We start from the raw sequence: 20,301 nt of genomic DNA on the forward strand, positions 1-20,301 counted from the left end.
TTGTACAGAATAGAGTAGCAATCGTCGGGGATGCGGTATTTAATTAAGTGATGAGAAAAGAGATCGAGAAAGGAAGGATAATGATTTGAGTGGCACACGTCTGGTCGCTTGCAGCTGAAGTGTTTAGGGGCGCATCCGAAAGTGGATGGCCAAAGGAATAATACGCACACTCACTCTCCCTCTCGCGGCTCACGCACTTTCTCTCCCTTACAAAAATACGTTGGACGGAACCGACCACGAGTCTCCTCGTGATGTCTCTTTGTTTTCTCTCGTCGTTTAAACTAAAGCAGCGGTAAATCGCGCGTCGAGTTTTCAGCGCTCCAGTTCGTCCCTTTGCCATCTCTGTCCCACCGGGAATCCTGCGCGATCGAAGAAGGACGAACCGAACGGACGTAACTCGAAAATATCGGGATCCACGGGAGACCCTTTGCTTTCTATTCATTCCCATTTAATCCACGCAGTAGAGCGAACGAAATTTAGAAAACGCTTGAAGCCAGCCCCTCCGGCTTTCATTTTTAAAAAGCAATGATGAAACGCCTGAGCATCCTGCGGTCGATTGCAATTTCGGAGTCAGATCGAAACAGGATTCTTGGAGCCGCAGAAAAATATCAATCTCTCAGATGTAAAGGCGATTTACTTGATCACATGGTATAAAAACAGATTGTTAATAAAAATTCGTAGGGGCGGGGGCGAGGAATATCGTACATTTTACAAATTGATACACGTGCCTCCTTCGAGCTCCTCTCCACATCAAACCTATCGTTAGAACACTTTAAATATCAATTTCTAACGAGCTTCCGATTAGTGCTCGAATCTCGTGGATTAAAATACTGATTGAGACGGTCGGGTAAAGGAAATACGATACGGAGCGGTTGAAAGCGACCGCTCCCGATTAAATGCACGTACAAGAATCGATCCTTATCCTACGCGTTTGTCCTCTCGGTTAAAATCTGGTTCTTAATATTAGTTGATCGACTGCTTCTCCGATCCCGAAACATTGTCGCTGGAACACGATGCCGGAAAGGTTCCGCGGAGTATCAGTACAGCGTTTTTTTTTTTGTTAACAAAAAAATAGCAGGAAAATCTCTCGCAAAAACGAGATTTTGGTAAGAGTGCTTTCGCGCTGGCGATTTCATCGCACCCATTTGAGAGAAATGATCCATCGTAGCAGAGTTATTTAAAAAATTGTTTCGTTAAAAATTCGTTCCCTTCGGAGTCGAACGATAGCGATCGAGTTTAGTGTTCGCACAGTCGCTATCGTGGGACCGTTCGATGAAGAACCTTCGATCGGCTCGATTTTATCGGTACAATTGTTAAGATTTTCCGGAGGCTCGTTAGCGGCCATGAAATCTCTCGTAATGCGGCGTTCGCTCGCTGCGAGCAGACGGGAAGATTGCACGGGAAACGGGGAAAGTTAAGCCGACGTTAGGCACGGACCAGCGGAAAGAAGACGAGAATGGAACGAGGGGACGGTGAAAGAAACGCCGTGTGCCGGTGGAACGGTCGATTGGTCTCGCGCTCGAACAAGGAAAACTCGAGGCGGTCCTTCGGATCAGTTTCCACGGCACACTCGACGAGATATCTCCGCGCCTCATCCAGGAAATTACTTCTCCTCTCTTCCCGCGAACTCTTCGACTTTCCCCCGCCCCGTGAGAACTTTGTCGGGCCCGAATTGTTGAAAAACGATTGTAGATTTGGTAAAAAAATACAGCAGAGACGACAGGCCCCTCTGTGGTCCAAAGAGCAAAGATTACGAAAGGATATTCTCGTCTCCCTTTCCGATCGTCCTCGTTGAACCAATTCGTTCCATTTCGTGCGATTTCATGGGGTTTCAAGACACACCTACGATTAGAGTACCTTCTCTCTCTCTTTTTTTTTCTCACTTTTATTAATGAACGGACGCAAAATGGCTCTTGCAAAAATACAATTTGTTATCTTCTCCTTTTTCTGTTACTCTAGAAAAAAGTGTTACTACCTACGCCTTAATTAAACTCGCGTGTCAACGTTGATCATCGTCGCTTAGTTCATCGTGTTCGGTGTCAGGGTTAAACTCCGGGGCTCGCGCTCGGGATCACGCGAGACTGGCAAGAAGGCCGTCGAAACGCCGGCCCCATTCTCTAACGGGCGCGACAAAAGAAAAAGCAGTAGGCGGGGAAAAGTTTCGTCGATCCTCTCGCTCGGCGCTCCTCCTATCCGGGAAGCCAGGCGCATCGAACCTTTATAAACCCACCGTGTAACGATGCGTACATCGGAAATATATTTATATCTATAATATGTATATAATATAGCGCAATATATTATATATAGTGTATACACTTTACAATGATCGGGTACAGCTGGTCGCGGGCGCGCTCGCGCCCCATACGAGAAACCTATAAAATTTTGATGCGTCACCTCCGAGGCGTTCGATCGACGAAACTTTTCCATTCCGCATCCCGTTCACTCCGAGCCACAGGGTGGCTCGATCCCCTCCTTTTCCAAGGGGAAGGGAACGCGCAGTCTCTCGACATTGTTCATCGAGCCGACGAACAACACTCGTGCTACATTCACTCCGAGTTTATCTCTCTTTCTCTCTAACGATCGTTTACTAAAATCCCAGCCGAGCTTCGTCGCAGCATCAATCGCCGTCGTCGTCGCGCGGCAGGTGTTCAACGGTTCCCGCTGCTGTTTTCCCTCCAAGTTTTCCGGCGATTGGAGACGAGGAATCGAAAAGTGCTGCAGGGAGAAGGAAGCTGCGAGCCACGGCGCGTCGATCCGTTGATCCAGCGATTCCGCGGGTGGAGGAGCTCGAATGAGGGTGGCTGTCCTCTGCGTGCCTCCGTGGTGGACGCTCTTCGACTTCGCCCTTGGTCCTTGTCGAGCCTCTGTCAGGTAACGACGAGCCTGGCGGTGGGGTTGACGAGGTGCCTCAGCCGTGGTCACTCGAGGCTTCTTATCAGAACCGCCAGCTCGCGGAACGACGCGCCCATCTTGCCTGGCGTCGCCTGCCTCTTCAGGAGGATGCCTCTGATCGTCGAGAGCTTCTCGTAGCAGGAGAGACACTTGTGGTACCTGTTAACGCCGTGCTTGGTATTAGCTTACTAATTACAGACGCCAGTAATCCACATTAATTTAACAAAACTCACCGCTCCTCCCGAGACACGTCCACCCCGATCGTGTGAAGAGGCGCCTCCACGTTCGACTTAATCACCGACGCGAAGTTCCGCAGGATCAGTCTCAACGCCGAGGAGCCCACGGCTATGTACCTGAAACAATCACCCAGAACCAAAACTGCTTTACTACCCCCCACGCTAGCCTCGCCCCCTCGCCTAGAAACTCACGCGTGCAGGGACTAAGGGATGAGAAAGCGCGCGTGCTCGCCGACGCCCACCGGTGGCTTGTCACGCCTGGTTTGCACCGAAACGTGTTATTAGCCCATAACGGCGCCAATAAATAACGAAAGGCACGAAAGGCTTGGCGGCGCGATTAGCCACGCTCGCTTTCGTACGGCGATAAAGGGTTCGCGCGGGCTCCCGTTCGAATCGGCGAGACGAATCGCGCGAGCCGCCTCATAAATGTTCCACGTTACGTCCAACGCTCGCCCCTAAACGTCCCGTGGACAATTTCCACTAGAATCGTCGAATTTAAAACATTACTCCTATCTCCATCGCGCGACGCTGACGAATGTCTCTGGGTTGATGCTCCGAAGCGAATATTTTCTGTTATTTCACTTTTTGGGACACTCTCTCTGTTTCTTCTTCTCTTTTGGCGGATGAATCTTGGAATTATGAAGGGTAGGGGGATCGACGAATCGGGAAACGATTGCAGAATGCGGAACGACCCCTCCTCGGCGTGGCACGCGGCATCCGATCGAATATTCATCGGCTGGCTGCTCCTTTTTTTTTCTCACGAGCCCACCACCTTCCACCAGGACGAGAGCCCGTGACGAACGAGCCGTGAAAACGGCGAGTAGTTATATGCAAACTGCACTGCATTACGCCACCGAGTTGTGTATATTTAGTCGGCAATTTGCTGGCTGGATTCACCCTTTCGACGGCTGTCGGACCGTGACTCGAAAGCACCGTAATCAGCGCGGACTCGCGGCGATTCGCTGTGCAGAAATTCGCGTTTGCCGTTCGGCAAACCTGCCTGTCCTTGTCGGCAATCAATCTCGCGGATTCCGTGCTGGAGTAGCTAATTAGGGGGTGGCTGCCGCTCCGCGGGAGTGCGGCAATTTCGGAGCTCGAAAATGTTAGATAAAAAATTAACTCGTGTACTGAATAATTAATATGTTACTTTAAATTGACAAGAGACGCGATCCCTTGATCGGTTCCATTGCTACGTGCATGCGATTCGATAATGTTCCCTTTCGTTTCGACTTAATCGACCAGCGGAACAGATACAAAAAGGGGGGCCCCAGAAACGGCTAAACTCGGCTGTTGCGTCCAGTGATCGTGGACAGCAGCTGTTCAACGACAGACAATCAGTCTGAATTCGCTTTTATGGTGGTATCGTCTGGAGACAGGTTTCACGATCGACGACCGTGAAAGCTTGACCACGAAAAGCAGAGGAAGCGAAGAGCTCGTGTTTGTAAGAGAAACCTCGATACCGGTCAAATACAACAACTGAAATGGTAACACGGATGCGAAATCTACTTTATAAGTTCTGAGATTGGGGATTCAATGCCTCCACTACTTTTCTATTTCCCTAAATCCTGATTAATACCAGCACAACTTGGAATCCTTCGTCGATGGCTACTGGAGTGTCACAAGTTCGACCTCTGGATACTTATTTTTTCTTACACGCTCTAATAATAGCAATGACACAAGCAGAAGGAGAATCGCAGAGACGATCGCCGTAATAAGTCGACGCGTAATGAATGGAACGGCAATTTTCCACGCTGCTAGCCACGAATCACCGGCGGACGCGCTATTATTAGATCGTGCAATGATTGGTTTATCGTTTGATTAATACACGGGGAATTAATTGAAGCGAGTACAGGTCGATAGATCCTATCGAGAGGATTCCACTGAAATTCAACTCGACACCTGCCAGGGTGCATTGATTATGCGTTAGGAGGGGCTGCGCCATGATTGACGCGAAGTGAATAGGCGCGTAGAATTCATAATACGGCCGTGCGCGTAATTAGGCGAAGCACGGGGCAGGGAGGAACGGATAACCGATGCCCACGTGAAAGGAAATGCTCGTTTCTCGTCACGACAGCGCAATGGCAACAGCTTGTAACTGGGCGTCGAGTTAATTGCACTGTTCCATGCGCCAGTCGCACGAGCCGTTGTATTCTTCCCTCCGTTCCTTGGTAGATCGGCAAACCGTTTTACAACCCCTTAGAAAAGCGAATGCAAATGTTTCATCGAGACGTAAATTGAATTAATATTAAAAATAATAGGAATTTCTATATGAAATGTAGAAAGAGCATTTAAATACAAAAGTACATGGATCTTCTTACACGATCGTTAATATTTATGATCGACTGTCAGTCATCAACAGAAACGTGAAAAAAAGGAGGATCTGTCAGTAACTGTCAGTGAAGAGCCTGCCAACATATGCGTGGCCCTCGGAGCTTGAATCGCCGAACAATGCGGGTCGCGACAGCGACGAATCGAGGCTCGAATTTGCATCTGCCGCTGTCTCCCATTGTCTCGGCTAATTTCGCGAACCCTCACCCCCTTCGCCTCGTGTTTCCCCGTTGGCCCGAATTAGCCATTCCCATACAGTTTTGCGAGCGGCCTGAAGAGCACCGCTACCCCACTCGAGAACACCCTGTTTGCTCCCGCGCTCGCGTGTCCGCCGCCATTCGAGAACTCGACCCCCTGGCAAAAGGGGTGTCTCGATTTTCTTTAATTCACAGAGGGTGTAGTGTTTCGCGTGGAAAGCGAAGGTAACATTAGACGATGATGCGCGCGCGCGAACGGACACGCTGAATCGTAGCTCGCATTGTTAATAAAAAAAAAAGCTTCTTTACTTACATTTCGTATTTACTTTGTAGGAGATCGCCGATCGGGCCGAGCAGGGAGTTGCACAGGTCCAGGTTCCACATTGTTCTGAGGGGATAGAATCGTTGGTGAGAATTTGAGAGTGGAGGGTAAAGGTGTCTATTAAGGTTTCGCGAGATTATTGTACTTACGGTTTCAGGGTGAGTATCCCTAGCAGATCCACGATCACCGAGAGATCGTTCATCGCCACGGCTGACTCCACTGCGGCCTGAAAGTTTCGTGTCTTTCTTTAATCTTACTCTCACTAGTTTTAGCAGTTTGAATTTCTGTGTTCTGCAGTCCTGCGACTGTGAAAGATACGGAGATACAAGTACCTTAAGATCCTTATTGTGCCAGAGGGAGTAGACGATTTGCAAGGAACGATTCCGATTCGTAAGCACTGCCATCATCGACTCGTGGCCGCGCATCATGCTGTTGAGTACCTCGGCCTCCGACATTTCGTTCAGAACTCCCACTTGAGGGTAGCCAAACGCGGTTGATCTTGTATAATGATTCTATGGAGGGAAAGGTCACACCTTCTCATTTCTATTTTCAGCTGTAAAGTCTGAGAACATCGGCGCGGCAGCTGGCTGTACTTACCGGTAGGAAAGTTTCGACGTCTAGGCCGTACGGTTTGTCAGCGCTCATGGGGACAAACTCTTCCTTCTCCGTGTTGTCGACGTTGGGCCTGATTTGAGCCGATCGTACGTCCACCTTAGGATTCGGTGGCACTTGAGCTTTGTTCGACTTCTTCGCCGCGAACGTTGTGGCTGTGGAAGCGTTGCGCGCGGACAGCGACGTTGAGGTAGCAAAGTTTCGGTTCAACGAGGTGGACCTAGATTGCGCAGAATTCGGCCTGTTTAACGCAGGATCGGAGGGGCTGTGCCTTATACTATTAATTCTGCAAGAATGTTGAAAACTTTGTTGGACCGTGTCCACCATAACGCCAAACAACGTAACAGTAACATCTAGAAATGAGTCTCTGTGTACTCACTGTACCGGGTAATCGCTTTCGTACCCCTGTTCTCCGTCCCTGCAGCTGCTCTGCCTCTTCAGGTAATGCTTGGGAGAATCGGGGCTAGGTGCTCTGTTCTTCAACTTCCCATCGTCCATCACTGGAAGAACGGCGGCCATGGGCGCCACTCGCGGTGTCAGCGTAGAGTTCGATCTCTGCGGGCCCAGGGGTTGTGGGTGCGTTCCTATGTCGCTGATAGGACCGCTCTTTTTCCCAGGAAGAGGAGTGATGCTCTGTCTAAGGGGTGGTATGGAGGCGAAGTTCTTGGACACCCTGCCAAGGCCGTTGTTCGTCTGCAGGTTCGCCTTGATCTGGCTGGTGGAGGTGATCGCGTTTCTCTGAACCGGCGGCGAGGATTTGATCGGTTGAACACGCACTGGTACGGGCTTCGTTAACGATAACGTCGGCGCGGGCGGCGGAGGGGACGAGGGTGACGGTATGGGCGGAACTTCCTCTGGCTCCGCCGTACTTAGATTCGACATTGAGGTAGAAAGATTCTGCAGTATCTGCGGCTGCGTGGGATCTGTAAGCCAAACGAGCACGGGCCAATGTACAAATGGAGAGTGTTGCGGTGTCGCATGCGAAATTTTGGAAGTCAACGTCCATGCATTGTTTGCTCTGAAAGAAGGACGCGGAGGGGGGGGCTTCTTTTACAAGAAACTCACCTACTTCTTGAGGCTCCTGGAAAGCCTCAGGTTCTGGAGGTGGTGTGCGAGACACTGAAACATATCGTGCACAGCATGCTCGTTCACAAACCGTACGTCACAACATTCAATTTTAAGATGCTTTTATGGTCTCAGGCTCGTGATTACAGGCGAACGGTTAGAAGTTGGAGTAAGTTACGATAGACAATCGAATCTTGCAACGAGGAATGAGTTGAATGAAATTATCCGACACTTACGTGCCCTGTTCGGTTGAAAGACGTCGTGATACTCGGTTACGTTGGGGATGTCCGCGAACGTGACTTCATCCTCTGGGTCGGTTCCTGACTTGTCCGCCTCTTCTATGGTTCGCACATCTAGCCTGCAATCGAAACGTCGTGATTACACGTAGAAACTAACACTTACCGCAAAATCGCTTTGTCCAACTTACGTGTGCTTTTTTAATCCAGGTGGTCTTTCCCTGGAGAAGCTTTTCCTCAACGAATTCCCATGACTAAACGGTGAACCGGACGTCGAAACACCTCCTAACGGAGCGATTTTCTTCAAATCACACACGTACAGAACAACATTCGCCGTGTGGAAGCTTGCGCCAATCTGAGATATTTGTAGGAGCGGGTTTCAGTGAACGATTTAACATAGATGTATCAATTTTTATCAGTTAATATCGTCTTACCAGCTGGTTCTGAGCTACAGCTATATCCTGTACTTTTCCCCAGCCGGTTGGAACTGAATCTAACGTTCGACCTGGCTCCCAACCATAAACCTTTAACACATCATGGCAGCCAGCAAACAGACATTCTCCGCCTTGGCTGAAATACAGGCACCTGAAGAAAAAATTAGATGCATTAATAAAACGAGCGAAGCTCGTAACAATGCTAACACACTCACCGGATCGCGCTGGAGTGGCTTTGCTCTGTAGATGATACAAGTTGAAATGATTCCAAGTCCCAGAAGTGAACTGTTCTGTCTGCGCTGCCACTGGCTAGTAGGAATTCATGGGGATGAAACTCTACCGTTGTTGCCGGACCTCTGTGTTCGGAGAATTCCCTAAGCTGTCTGCCGGCCCTCAAATCCCACAACTGCTCCAAAACCAAGGTGATCATTAATCAGCGATATTAACTAGCATTGTATCAGAGAAACCCCTGAGGCGACGTTACCTTCACCATTCCTTCCTCTCCTGCGCTAGCGATCCACTGGCCATCGGGACTAAATTTTAAACTATTCACCATCCTATTGTGCCCTTTGTACGTGAAGATACAGCCTTTCCTCCTAATGTCCCACAGCTTGATCGCGGTATCCAAGCTTCCAGATGCCAGTAGCTCTCCGTAAGGATGGAAGTCCATGCAACGTATACCAGCTTTGTGTCCCGTTAATGTGCGAGCCAGTTTGGCGTGTTCCAGGTCCCAAATTTTCAATGCCCCCGTCTGCGAGCCAGCGCATACTAAGTCCTCTGTTTGCCCGAATCTTACGCATTCTATCGGAGTGGTGTGGCCACTCAGGCTCTACAAAGGACAGAATACTACGTGTACACACAGCGAATTAAATACAACGTTCGATATAAGAAAGCGTTCAACGGTTCCAACCAGGAATCACTTCTGCGACACGAAAGATCCCTTCCGCAACTAACTATAGAAAAGAATTGGAATACCATAATACAATTCTGCTTCCCAACCGCCCATAGGTTCACTTTCTTGTCATCGCCGCCAGTGACCAGGACACGTCCGGACTTGTGACCTAGCGCCAGGCAATTGACATTGGACGAGTGGGCGACGAAATCCTCTGCACAGAAAGCGAGCATCGCTGTTTGAAGGCGTCCGAACAGGATGCCAGCATCCAATGACACGGCGAATGCAACGTTCGTCCCATTCGGGGAAGGTTATGACCATAATAGGGAGATGAAATTAACAGCTCCATAGGCGGATCGTATCGATCGATTTGTAAACAGAAAATTGTTTACCCGTGACGGGCGAGAGAGCGCCAGAAAGGGATTCATTGGACGCGCGCAGCAGTCGACAGGAAAACGAATAAATAGCACGGGACACGGCTGGGAACAGGTCACTTACGGAGTTTCCATGATCTCTTCGTGGACGAAGCCATATTCCGGGGCCGCAGGCTCGCGTTGTGCACGACTTATTTGGCAACGACAACAATTTCAGAATTCAGCTCGCGGATGCAGAATTTTTTTTTGCTGGAATTAGTGGGTAACATTTTTACTTCAGTGCTATTAGCGTCGGTGGGGCGACGACGGTTCAACGGGGCGGCAGCATCTCGCCGCGGTCTGGTCCTGAAGGCGATCCTCTCCCTGAATTTTCTGTCCGTTCTCAGAAACCGTTCCCTCCGCGACTTCGTCGTATCTCATTTCTTGAATCTGCCTGGCCGTGGGTAGCGCGACCGAACTAACGTGACGTTGAGAAATATCGAATGTCTGTTTCTATCGAGATATCACGTTCCAATCGATCGCGCCAGATGTCACCAGTACTCCGGTCGATTGGATAAATTCAATTCGACCGTGGCTACTGTCAAAAAGTCAAACACGATCGACGCCTCCGATGTAAAGAAACATCGATAAAGCCGCTACTGGTGGCTGTGTCGTGTCTCATTAATTATGTCGTTAAAGTACGCCGCCTTGTTACATGACCTTATGCACTTTGCATCGTGCGTGACATAACGATGATTTGTGAATACTGGATGGTAAACGGTTAAAAGTGGGGTTATGGTCGTTGGGATCGTTAGAATTTTATACACAGGGCAATTCCGGTAATTCGTTCAAGTCGATTGAAAATGATCCCTCTGTTGCGTCCACGTATCCTCAGGATTGTAACTAAAAAGTCAGTTTACTTGGAGGCACTCAGGAGGCACCATGTAGAATACGTGCAAGGACAGTCACCTGAACCTAGAGTTCGGGAGTACTTTTATTATATCGATCACCAAGGCATGGTACTGTTTATTCTTTTGGTAGAGGAAAAACAGGTGGAGTTGATTGTACTCTGATTCTTCTGATTTTCGTGTTGTAGCTGTTTCTGGATGATGCTCGCATGAAAAACTTCACATCGTGCTTCAAAGGTAAGTATGTACAGTTAGTAAATAAAGTATTTGGACGCTTTTTAAAGTCGCGTAACTTTTTTAGAATTGGTCCAAACGACATGAGTTTTTTTTAGAAGCTAGAAGGATTAGTTTGCTAAGTGATGTGTTTTGTTGTTTTGAAAAAAATGCACGTAAAGGTCGTTTTTTAAACTTTTTTTTGTGAGCCCGTAATGAAAATTCAAAAAACACGTTTGTAGATTGAAGTAAGTTACATGCCTAAAATTTCATCAAAATCGGTTAACATTGCTCCGAGCTATAAACGCTTAAAGATCGCGGAGTGAGGTCGAAAATCACTGATTTCGGGAATTTCGCGATTTTTCTGCGAGAGCACGTTAACCGATTTTGATGAAATTTTAGGCATGTATGTAACTTACTTCAATCTACAAACGGATTTTTTGAATTTTCATTACAGGCTCACAAAAAAAGTTTAAAAAACGACCTTCACTATTTTTTTTGCTATTCTGACCAAATCCCTTTTTTTCAAAACGACGAAACACATCACTTAGCAAACTAATCCTAGCTTCTGAAAAAAACTCATGTCGTTTGGACCAATTCTAAAAAAGTTATGCGATTTTAAAAAGCGTCCAAATACTTTTTTACTTACTGTATAACCACTGAGGAAGTTTGTTGCACTTAGATTTGAATGTTACGCGGGACGTATTATTTTAGAGAAAAAATTTCTGGCATTCTTTTTCAAGCGGTTGAAGAGAAATGATACTAAACGATATATGAAAGACTTTCCGTACGTTTCTCTTTGTGGTCCGGAGAGGAATTATGTGAGATGCGATGATTTACCCATAGTCTTTACGAAAATTGTTGAGAAAGAAGACAGCGAGACAGGCGAAATGAAAGATTGGTTTGGTTATGCTCACGCGGAAGAATTGCTAATGGTAGGTATAGTTTTAATGTTTTATAATTTTGCAGCTGCTTTGGTTCTCTATGATAAATTCGTTGTAGGTACCGTTTGAGCCAGAGAAATTGTATATGAATGTCGGGTCGGGAAGGATCTATCACCCCGCACCGGAAAAGGTGGGAGGAATTGGTCTGATAAGATCAAAAATCGCAATTGAGCTTAGCTCGTTATTCAGTTTCGAGGAAGGTGAGGAAAATAGTCCGACTCATTTCGTATGGAAGGATAAAAGGTACTCTCTCGATTCCGAATGGTGTAAGGATAAAATAATGCAGGCTATCAGATAAAAATAAATAAACTTCATTTGTAATTAAAAAAGGAAACAAATGACAATGTATATATGAACAACTTTGATAAAATGTACATATGTTTTAGATAATAACAAAGATTTTGTATATTTCTCGTCTATGTAATAGATTACGCTAGTGAGATATCAAAAACCCTAGCCGTTGTATCGTCGGATGTTGTCAGTGCCCTTTCTCCGTTTCTGAAAAGTATTTTTATTACACGCTCTTTCGTTAAGATTCTAAAGAAGCATAAGGGGTCGTTTTTAAATTACGTAAGGCTTTTTTGGAGGGAGAGGGGGTCGCGAATTTCTTACGTTTTCTTACAAAGGGGTAGCGTCTTGCGTAATATTTTTCAACCTAATTTTCAATAAATACAAATTCTATCATTAATGCTCCAGAAAAGTAGTTTTGGTTTAAATTTCCCGAAACATAGAATCAGTTTAATAACTAAAAAAATACAATATAAAAAATATTACGTAAGGAGGCGGCTGCAATATCAAATCTTACGAATTCTTATACTGGAGGAGGGAGGGGCTAAGAAATCGCCAAAATTACCCTTACGTAATTTAAGGACGGCCCCTAAAATAGGGATTAGTAATTGCCGCAACTTACTCTGATATATATAGATCAAGAATATCCGCTGTGTGCCCGGTGAATGTCTGTGTACATTGCCCAGTTTTTGCATCGAAACACCTGAGAATACCGTCTAATCCAGCTGAAAACAGAAGCGATGTGTTTCCCTTCCATACCAGTTTAGACACACCGCTTTCCTGCTCTATTTTCTGCCGTAGTACCTAAATAGGTTCAGTAGAAATCAATATTGCGAGGCGCTAAATAAGGACAGGTTTATAGGGGGAAAGCTGTATTACCTTCTTTGAAATATCCCAGATAAAAATTTCCCCGTTAACGGTACCAGTCGCTGCAACTGGGAATCCAGGGTCTTTGCAGAAAGCTGCTGTTTCTACCCAATTACTATCAGCATTCCCTTCGCCATTCTCAGGATCTTGGTCGGTGCTCATGGTGTCATTTTGTTCGCGATTATTAAGGTTTTGTAGAATCGAAACGATCTAAGAAATTTACGTCATATTACCTTGATTCTTACGTCGAATATTGCGGGTCTGTTTGTATTACCTTGCCAGTGTTTGATGTACTGATTATAGTCTTCCCGTCCACAGCTGCTGAGAGAATTAGATTGTTATCGGAATGGCAGTCGAGGGTAGTTATGGTAGAGGAATGACCCGGCGCAGAAGAAACCGATGACAAAACGGAACCCGTTTTCAAATCTATTATTTTAATCATCCCGTTTCCATATCCCACTACGATACGTTTGCCTGAAAAATGATATTCGATTAAAGCACAAGTACGGTTTAAGAGGTCATTCTGGTAATCACGCCGCAAAATTCGGCAACATTCAGGCTTTTTTTCTCAGTGAATACAATGAATAACAATGTCAAACTTTTTTTTTCATTTATTAAGCTACAAAATCACGCCTTTGAAAAGAAATACCTCCCTGGCGGGAGTGATTTAAGCTCACAGACTCATCTGAAAGAAGAAAACCAAGCTGATTCTTAATTATTATGAGTACCGCTATCGCAGGTGCCAGAATTAGCCACGTAAGTCAAAATTCAACAAAATTGCGCGTATTCAATCAAGTTTCGAAATTTTCTATTCTTACTTGAAGTTTGAATGCCCGCAATTTTGTTAAATTTTGACTTACGTGGCCAATTCTGGCACCTGCGATAGCGGTACTCATAATGATTAAGAATCAGCTTGGTATTTTTGTTTCAATTGAGTCTGTGAACTGAAATCACTCCCGCCGTCTTTTCAAAGGCGCGATTTTTAACTCCAGATAACACTGAAAAAACACAGTTAAAGGTGTATTTAAAAAATTGTTCCGTATTCATTAAAAGTAGCTCAATAAATGAAAAAAAAACTTTGACATTGTTATTCATTGATTCAATGAGAAAAAAAAGCTGAATGTTGCCGAATTTTGGGGCGAGATTACCAGAATGACCCTTTAATCATCAAGATCGATGCGAAGAACGAATACCATCCGAGAATATTGCCCCAGTCTCCGCCCGACAACCATATCCTTGGAAAACTTTGCAATCTCCGTCAGGTATTTTCCACATGTAGATTTCTCCGTCAACAGACCCTGCTAATAAAATATTAGCTGCCATGTGCCACTTCATCCACTGCAATAACAAAAGTAATTCTCCCTTTTACAGTTGCTCGGCAACCTGAAGCGCGATCATAGAAATTAAACCCACCGTTGCATCACCCATGTTGTACTCCCAAATTCGGGCTTTATCAGCTACTCTCCAAACTTGTATCATACCACTCATGTCTCCAGTAGCCAAGTACGATTCGTCGTAATTGAACTCCGAAAAGATAATACTATCTTTGTGTCCTATGCAATCGAGAATAATCTCTCCAGAGGATGTGTCCCAAATGTAGGCTTTGTCCTCTTCGCCTCCCGTGGCAGCCAGCTTCCCATTTTTGGTCAGAGAACCGCAGAAGACAGAACCTGAATGATTTAAGGAGAAACCATAGAAGACGGAACCCGAATTCTTCAAGTAAAGTCACAATAGTTTACAGTATTAATGTCGCCGCAGCGTCTGGAATTTCCTTCACCTCTTTTGTGACCGCTGAACACACAAATTGCGTTCCCCCCTTCTGGCAGGTCTTCGTTCATTGCATCTTCGTCTCCAGCATCTCCGCTGTCAAACGCATCTATCACTTCGTCAACATCGCCTATGTATAACATATCCTCTTCTTCCACTTGGTTATTCATGTCTGGAGAGGATGGCGGGGTGTCCTTCTGCGTCATCTGCCTTAAAACCTCAATAAAGCGTGCAACAGGTCAGATTTTAAAGAGTTACAAGTACACTTTGGCCAGGCCACAAGTGAAACAGAGAATATAGGGATAACAACGGGTTATCGTTCCTTTCGAGTGAAAAATCTGCGTGGCAATAGATGCTTACCTCTGTCCAATGAGTAAAATCAAAACTCGTAATCTATTGTTCGAGAAAATTAAAGTTTAAACACCCGTCAACAACGTTCCGATCCCGTGAACACCAGCTGATTTGGAAATCGCGTACTATCTCAATTATAGGGAATTTTTACATTTTGTTGGCACTGCCGCGCGCGGTTTTATACCGGTCGCGACATCTACAAAGGAAAGACCAAGCATTCAACCCATTTACCAACAATAGTTAAGGTAATTTTCTCGAAGAACCGTAGATAATCAAAAGTTCAAATCCAGAAAGCATTAGAACAAATTAAGTATAGGCTTAATTAACAAGCCAATGAATATCAAAGAACCATTATGAAAGTTTAAATTTATTTTCTAACAAAACAACGTTATCTGTCATATCAAATCGCGTTAATTAATAACAATAGCGATATCAATGGAAACATTAGTAAGTTCTTATATGAAAGATCATTGGAGACACATTGTCTCATTCCCAATTACCGGTTCAATGTCCACCGATTTTATAGCGTAGCGTTTCGAAACCACTTGTTACATAATTGTGATCTAATCACAGATGTCTGTAAATTGAATAATAAGCAAACGTAGTCTATGCACATCAAGTTCGGGGATCACGCGTCATCGCACCTCGTGTTTCATCAGCCGCGCATCCGTTTCTCTCCCACTTCGCTCGTCCACGACACTTCCCTCTCTCTCACTCTCTCTCTCTCTCGCCCCAACGCAGTTTCCCTGCTTCCCTATTCCACAGCCTACTTCAGCCTGATTCCATCTCTGTTCGCGAATGCAGTCGCACGGCTGACGACACCGGCAGTCTCGGTCAAGCTTCCGTACAGTGCGCGTATGTCGCCGGTTTCTTCAAAATTTCCCGATTCCCGTGGTGCATCTAAATCTGCAGCTATTCCAATGAAACGACTACCACAGAAATTCCATCGATCGATTCAATCCACGAAGACCCCGGCCTCAGTGAGAAACATAGAATTCGAACATCGGATTACTCGCTCAACGACCACCCTCCGTAGAAAGCACAGCTCCGACAAAATTTCTAAGAACATCTGGAAGGTCAACTGACTTGCACGGAAAGCTGGCGACTGTGATCGAGATTCATAAAGCAGTAAAAAAATTCGTTGCTCGAGGAATGGCACGGTCGGGGCAGTGGGTAAGGTGAATCCATTTTTTCCATGGATCGGGATTCACGGACCCTTAAAATCATACAGGGGACATGCGGTGGAAGGGAAATTAGAATGTGGAAGGAGCGAGTTTGCTAATAACCGAGCTTTAAAGCGGAATCGCCTCTGGGGTGAAAGCATCAGTGAGGAGTGAGCCACGTGCTGCCCGTCTGTTAAATCAATGACCATGCCACATTCAAACATCTTTAGATAACGGAAGAAAGACTGCTATATTTTTCCTTATTCCCTCGCCAATGATATAGTTCTCGGCGCGGGAACTTAGTCGTTATTTACATACAGGGAACTTACATGCCCACTAAAATCTCCCCGGTTCAAATGCTGATGGAAAGAATGCTTCTGTGGACGTTGGTAAATATTTTGGAAGCGCGCATTGGCGTGGCTACGGGGGCTTGAGAAAGCTGTATATCGTTTGCGCGAGATTGCTTTGAAATCGAAGGAAAATACTCGTAGAAGCAGGGGGAAAAATATAGACAAGAAATTCAATAAAAGATTTGAATTGCAAAGTTGAAAGAGGGAACGTTGCGAGCTTTTTCCTCGGTTTCCGAGTGAACCTGAAATGGGAGAAAGAAATGCAAGCAAAGACAAAGGCCTCTGGGTGTTTGGGTACGGTTCGTTGTGCTGGCACCCTGGTTTTAAGTACAAAAGAAGCTTGGTAGGACACGTGAAGGGCTTCGCTAGGCGATTTTGGCAAGGCAACGTTACTCATCGCGGCACCGTTGATAAAGTAAGTTGTCAGCTATCGCTCTAATTATGGCTAAAGTCCGAACTTTCATTATTCATCGTTCCTTGTCTCTCTTTCCACGTCGCGGGGAAATCCGTCGAGGAAACATAAGGCCAGAGAAGTAAATATTTATTTACTATCTACGTCAACACTCATACTTTTGTACTTCTATTTGCTTCTCGTTAAAAATGTGATACCGTAACGAAGTGTCGGGCGTTTAAGAACTCGTTCAAGCGACTTCTATGATGTTAGATAATTATGTAAACTCCGTTGTCGCAGAAACTTTTGACGCTTAATGAATACGCGCGTCATTTTACACGTGCCGCTGAAACGTTGCACCGTAGTCTGCTGTTTCGAAACATTTATTATGTCTAGATGCGCTTCGTATTATTCTCTATTAGAGCCCATTGTTTTTCTCGGAAGTTCTATTTTTATTCACAGTTTGTTTGCTCATGAACCCGTCGCGTGAATTCTTTTAGAAAACTTTGGCAGACGTCCACGTCACGCTACAAGGATACATTTTTGCTTGACATTTCGAATTAACGGGCGAGTGTTGTGACGCAAATGTTGTCGTTCTGCGTCTCTCGAAGCTCCGCGACGTCGCGCGTTCTTATTCCTTCCCTCCTGAAGAAAACTAACGTTGTGTTTCGAGACATCAATTCGCAGCTGATGCGAACTTTCAAGGGGAACTTTTTTTTACCCCATAAACATTCGAGGTTGACGATCTTGTTTGGAAAAAATGTGTTTCTGGTTCAGGGACGGCTGGGCAGAATCGGACGTGCTGTATTCGGGATAATGATCCACACAGGGCCCGATCTAGCTCTTCCGCCGCTCCGGGCAAAAATCATATTTGCCGCGCTTTATATTTAATTACTAGTATTTATTGCGCCACCCGCACAATTATTCTATGTCCTTCGGATATGTGTATATATAGTACAGTCTTAAAGCCCTGTTCCCACGAGTGACGTATAAACTAAATCCTTTATATTTAATTATCAATAATTATTGTAAAATATCAGTTTTCACAGTGAGTGTATTTTTTTGTAGCTATTGAATAACAAAAGCTTTTTGTTTTATAAAAAAGTTAATTTACTCCGCGCAGTTGCCCTGCTTGCCCCCCCCCCCTAGATCAGGCCCTGGGTCCATAAACACAAACGAAGAGTAATTTCGATTCGCTACCTAATGGGGAAGGCTTCGGAAACAATCCGTGCGTGTCTACAAGCCAATAAGTACTCGCGGATGCTCCTATTGAGAGTCATAAAAGCTGAATACAATTTCACCTAATTACTTTACCGTTCCAATTTCTCTGACCGTTACAACGCTGCCAGAAAAATAGAAATTACTGTCCCAAGTTACGTGTACCGAATAATCTAATCTTATTTTCTACGAGTTCTTCAGCCCCGCACCAACGTGATACAGTCGAAGCTAGAAGAAATCTGAGTTTATCGTCTTTCCCCGAGTACTCTGCACCACACATAGGAGTTTCATTAAACGAGCATGATTTCTCTTAGTTTCGTATTACAGTTACTCCCCGATTAACGCGAAACCAGTTAGAACCCGTAGAAACCGATATCTTTCAGACACGATTTTGTCCTCTGTGTTCGTGTTACCGCATTTGCGTCATTGCCGTTGTCAGCAAATCCCCCCCAGCCATTGTTTCCTTGATTCCCCGTTAGAACCACCTATCGATCGTCTACGATGATCCTGTTTCCGTTTGTTGCAGCCAGGATGCGTGGCGACGCTGATCGAAGAGAAAGAGGTAATTATGAACGGCCGAGCCGTTAATCTGCGATTTCGAACGCTGGCGCGCCATCGACCTCCGCGATTCCCCTGCCGCCGATCCTTCTCACATTCTCTTGCTACGTATAGAGCGCATTGTTCTCTTATATACGCAGCCACGAAAGATGAAAAGTATTTCGTAACGTGGAGCCGTTACAGTCACGGTACGTTAGAACAAAGTGGTTCTCTTTGTCAACAGGGCATCGCTTACGGACGAGCATTTCAAGTGCATGACAGGACGGCGCTACCGTATTTGGAGAATCGCGAGTGCACTCTAGGGGGATACGTGACAACCGTCTCGACGTTTTATAGCCGAGGTGGGGATAAGAGTGTCCCTGCGATCATTTACATCGCCACGAATCAGAACGAGCACTGGATGGGCGAGGCGCCGCTGCACAGTATCGCTAGCCAAATCTTCGAGTGCTCGGGCCCCAGTGGTCACAACGCCGAGTATCTGTTACGGTTCGTAGATAAAGGAGATCCCTGACAGACGGGAGCAAAGATGGCGGTATTATAACAGTTAGATTTTGCTCGCAGGCTAGCGGAATTCATGCATCGTTATCTCCCGGAAGCTCAGGACGAACATCTTTTCGCGCTGGAGCTGCTGGTGCGCTCGCGGATCAAACAAGAGAATATATGTCTGAGGACGTTGATGGGCGACCGCGACTTCGTCATTGACGTCGACGACGACGATGACGATGCGAACGTGGGTGACCACGACGACTTGAACGACGACGATGTTCCCAACAGTCGCAGGAAAAATACGTTCCAATTTATCATAAGAGTACCTGACAGGGCTTCCCGCCGCCTGAAAATCAAGTGACGCCGGTAACGTCGATGCTTGTCGGATATTTAGAAATTTGATAGAACGATTGAGGATCGACGAGGCTGGGGAAGCTTATAACTATAGTAGGAGAGATTATAGGGAATATTTTAATTGACATTCGCGAATATTTATATGTAAGTGTTCCTGTGGCCTGAGAACGGCGGAATAAATGATAGACAGCGCGTTCTCGGGCGATTAAGCTAGCGTACAAATTCTATTTTAAGAATTGCGAAGCGATATTCCGGCAGCTTATTATTGACTGAATTAAATGTATCTATGGGCATGGTGCTTTTATCTTGTAAAGTGCAGGACACTGTTCACGATAACATGTGTTGGAGTAGGACCGTGCCTTGAAACGAACCTGCCGAAAGTAATAGCACAAAAGCTTGTTCCTACGATTCCCTAGGCTGTAAGTTAACTGAGGATGTTAGAAAATTTTATACTCTGATGCGAGAAACATAATTTATGCGGAGTAAGTTATTTAAGTACACTGTTTTGTCTGCGACAACATTAAATCGATTGTAATTTTTATACTATGCGTCGCGTTGCATATTTCATGCTCCAGAACTTCAACTTCGTACCTAGTCTTGGCACCAGCCAGAGTGTCGCCTGAATACTATCGCGAGCAAAGCAGGTTCTTCCCACATTGTTTACGCCTGTCACCGCTACGCGTCGCTAGCATGCATGTAAACAAACAATTTTGGCATTGAAAACGACTGCGTAGTTATTTATAGATAGCTTAGGTTGCAAAAATATAGCCACAAACCAGGTATAGGATAGACCTATCACGCAATGTAATTTTGTGTTACACGCTCGGGGGGATCGCGAGCCCCTTTACCATTTTCGTGTCACGTGCTACGTTACCG

General features: G+C 45.7%; 5 protein-coding genes across 9 annotated transcripts in view; 3 read left to right on the forward strand and 2 right to left on the reverse strand.

Moving 5' to 3' along the window:
• LOC143370453 (dehydrogenase/reductase SDR family member 7) overlaps positions 1-20,301 on the forward strand; it is a 109,741-nt gene that overhangs the window by 57,740 nt on the left and 31,700 nt on the right. The window lies entirely within an intron of this gene.
• On the reverse strand, positions 617-10,040 carry Kat80 (katanin p80). Of its 5 annotated transcripts, XM_076815338.1 has the most exons (16): positions 9,864-10,039; positions 9,713-9,778; positions 9,298-9,428; positions 8,807-9,151; positions 8,538-8,728; positions 8,323-8,473; positions 8,080-8,243; positions 7,889-8,010; positions 7,653-7,706; positions 6,967-7,510; positions 6,573-6,873; positions 6,308-6,487; positions 6,125-6,201; positions 5,967-6,041; positions 3,126-3,245; positions 617-3,051 (listed from the first exon to the last, which is right to left on the reverse strand). In XM_076815338.1, the coding sequence occupies exons 2-16, from the start codon at positions 9,744-9,746 to the stop codon at positions 2,919-2,921; spliced, it is 2,622 nt and encodes an 873-aa protein (XP_076671453.1). In that variant the 5' UTR covers positions 9,747-9,778; positions 9,864-10,039; the 3' UTR covers positions 617-2,918. The 5 variants fall into 5 exon arrangements, with proteins under 5 accessions (XP_076671453.1, XP_076671454.1, XP_076671457.1 ...); XM_076815339.1 differs by having other exon boundaries at positions 6,991-7,510; positions 9,713-10,040; XM_076815342.1 differs by having other exon boundaries at positions 6,573-6,807; positions 6,991-7,510; positions 9,713-10,039.
• On the forward strand, positions 10,160-12,040 carry LOC143370347 (UPF0598 protein CG30010). The gene is made up of 4 exons (XM_076815345.1): positions 10,160-10,586; positions 10,664-10,712; positions 11,403-11,623; positions 11,691-12,040. Exons 1-4 carry the CDS (start codon positions 10,431-10,433, stop codon positions 11,928-11,930), a joined length of 666 nt encoding a protein of 221 aa, XP_076671460.1. The 5' UTR covers positions 10,160-10,430; the 3' UTR covers positions 11,931-12,040.
• On the reverse strand, positions 11,928-15,072 carry LOC143370344 (angio-associated migratory cell protein). Its single transcript, XM_076815343.1, has 8 exons — positions 14,915-15,072; positions 14,565-14,772; positions 14,201-14,457; positions 13,981-14,125; positions 13,062-13,261; positions 12,800-12,997; positions 12,543-12,724; positions 11,928-12,130 (listed from the first exon to the last, which is right to left on the reverse strand). The coding sequence occupies exons 2-8, from the start codon at positions 14,758-14,760 to the stop codon at positions 12,061-12,063; spliced, it is 1,248 nt and encodes a 415-aa protein (XP_076671458.1). The 5' UTR covers positions 14,761-14,772; positions 14,915-15,072; the 3' UTR covers positions 11,928-12,060.
• On the forward strand, positions 15,699-19,973 carry LOC143370345 (glutathione-specific gamma-glutamylcyclotransferase 1). Its single transcript, XM_076815344.1, has 4 exons — positions 15,699-16,833; positions 18,554-18,589; positions 18,809-19,071; positions 19,147-19,973. Exons 1-4 carry the CDS (start codon positions 16,666-16,668, stop codon positions 19,430-19,432), a joined length of 753 nt encoding a protein of 250 aa, XP_076671459.1. The 5' UTR covers positions 15,699-16,665; the 3' UTR covers positions 19,433-19,973.

The sequence above is a fragment of the Andrena cerasifolii genome, chromosome 6 (genome assembly GCF_050908995.1).
Source record: "Andrena cerasifolii isolate SP2316 chromosome 6, iyAndCera1_principal, whole genome shotgun sequence".
Lineage (NCBI taxonomy): Eukaryota > Metazoa > Arthropoda > Insecta > Hymenoptera > Andrenidae > Andrena > Andrena cerasifolii.

Bases quoted from the DNA above. Each gene is read 5' to 3' on its own strand.
- LOC143370347 (XM_076815345.1), top strand. From the start codon at position 10,431: ATGATCCCTCTGTTGCGTCCACGTATCCTCAGGATTGTAACTAAAAAG. The intron at 10,587-10,663 runs GTACTGTTTATT...TTCGTGTTGTAG, and splicing joins ATATCGATCACCAAGGCATG to CTGTTTCTGGATGATGCTCG. The intron at 11,624-11,690 runs GTAGGTATAGTT...AATTCGTTGTAG, and splicing joins ACGCGGAAGAATTGCTAATG to GTACCGTTTGAGCCAGAGAA.
- Kat80 (XM_076815338.1), bottom strand. From the start codon at position 9,746: ATGGCTTCGTCCACGAAGAGATCATGGAAACTCC. The intron at 8,474-8,537 runs GTGAGTGTGTTA...TTTTTTCTTCAG, and splicing joins AGCCACTCCAGCGCGATCCG to GTGCCTGTATTTCAGCCAAG. The intron at 6,874-6,966 runs GTGAGTACACAG...ACATTCTTGCAG, and splicing joins GAAAGCGATTACCCGGTACA to AATTAATAGTATAAGGCACA.
- LOC143370344 (XM_076815343.1), bottom strand. From the start codon at position 14,760: ATGACGCAGAAGGACACCCCGCCATCCTCTCCAGACATGAATAACCAA. The intron at 14,458-14,564 runs GTGAAGGAAATT...TAAATCATTCAG, and splicing joins GTTCAGCGGTCACAAAAGAG to GTTCTGTCTTCTGCGGTTCT. The intron at 12,998-13,061 runs GTAATACAAACA...TAAATTTCTTAG, and splicing joins GTACATCAAACACTGGCAAG to ATCGTTTCGATTCTACAAAA.
- LOC143370345 (XM_076815344.1), top strand. From the start codon at position 16,666: ATGGGAGAAAGAAATGCAAGCAAAGACAAAGGCCTCTGGGTGTTTGGG. The intron at 16,834-18,553 runs GTAAGTTGTCAG...CGTTTGTTGCAG, and splicing joins ATCGCGGCACCGTTGATAAA to CCAGGATGCGTGGCGACGCT. The intron at 18,590-18,808 runs GTAATTATGAAC...CTTTGTCAACAG, and splicing joins CGCTGATCGAAGAGAAAGAG to GGCATCGCTTACGGACGAGC.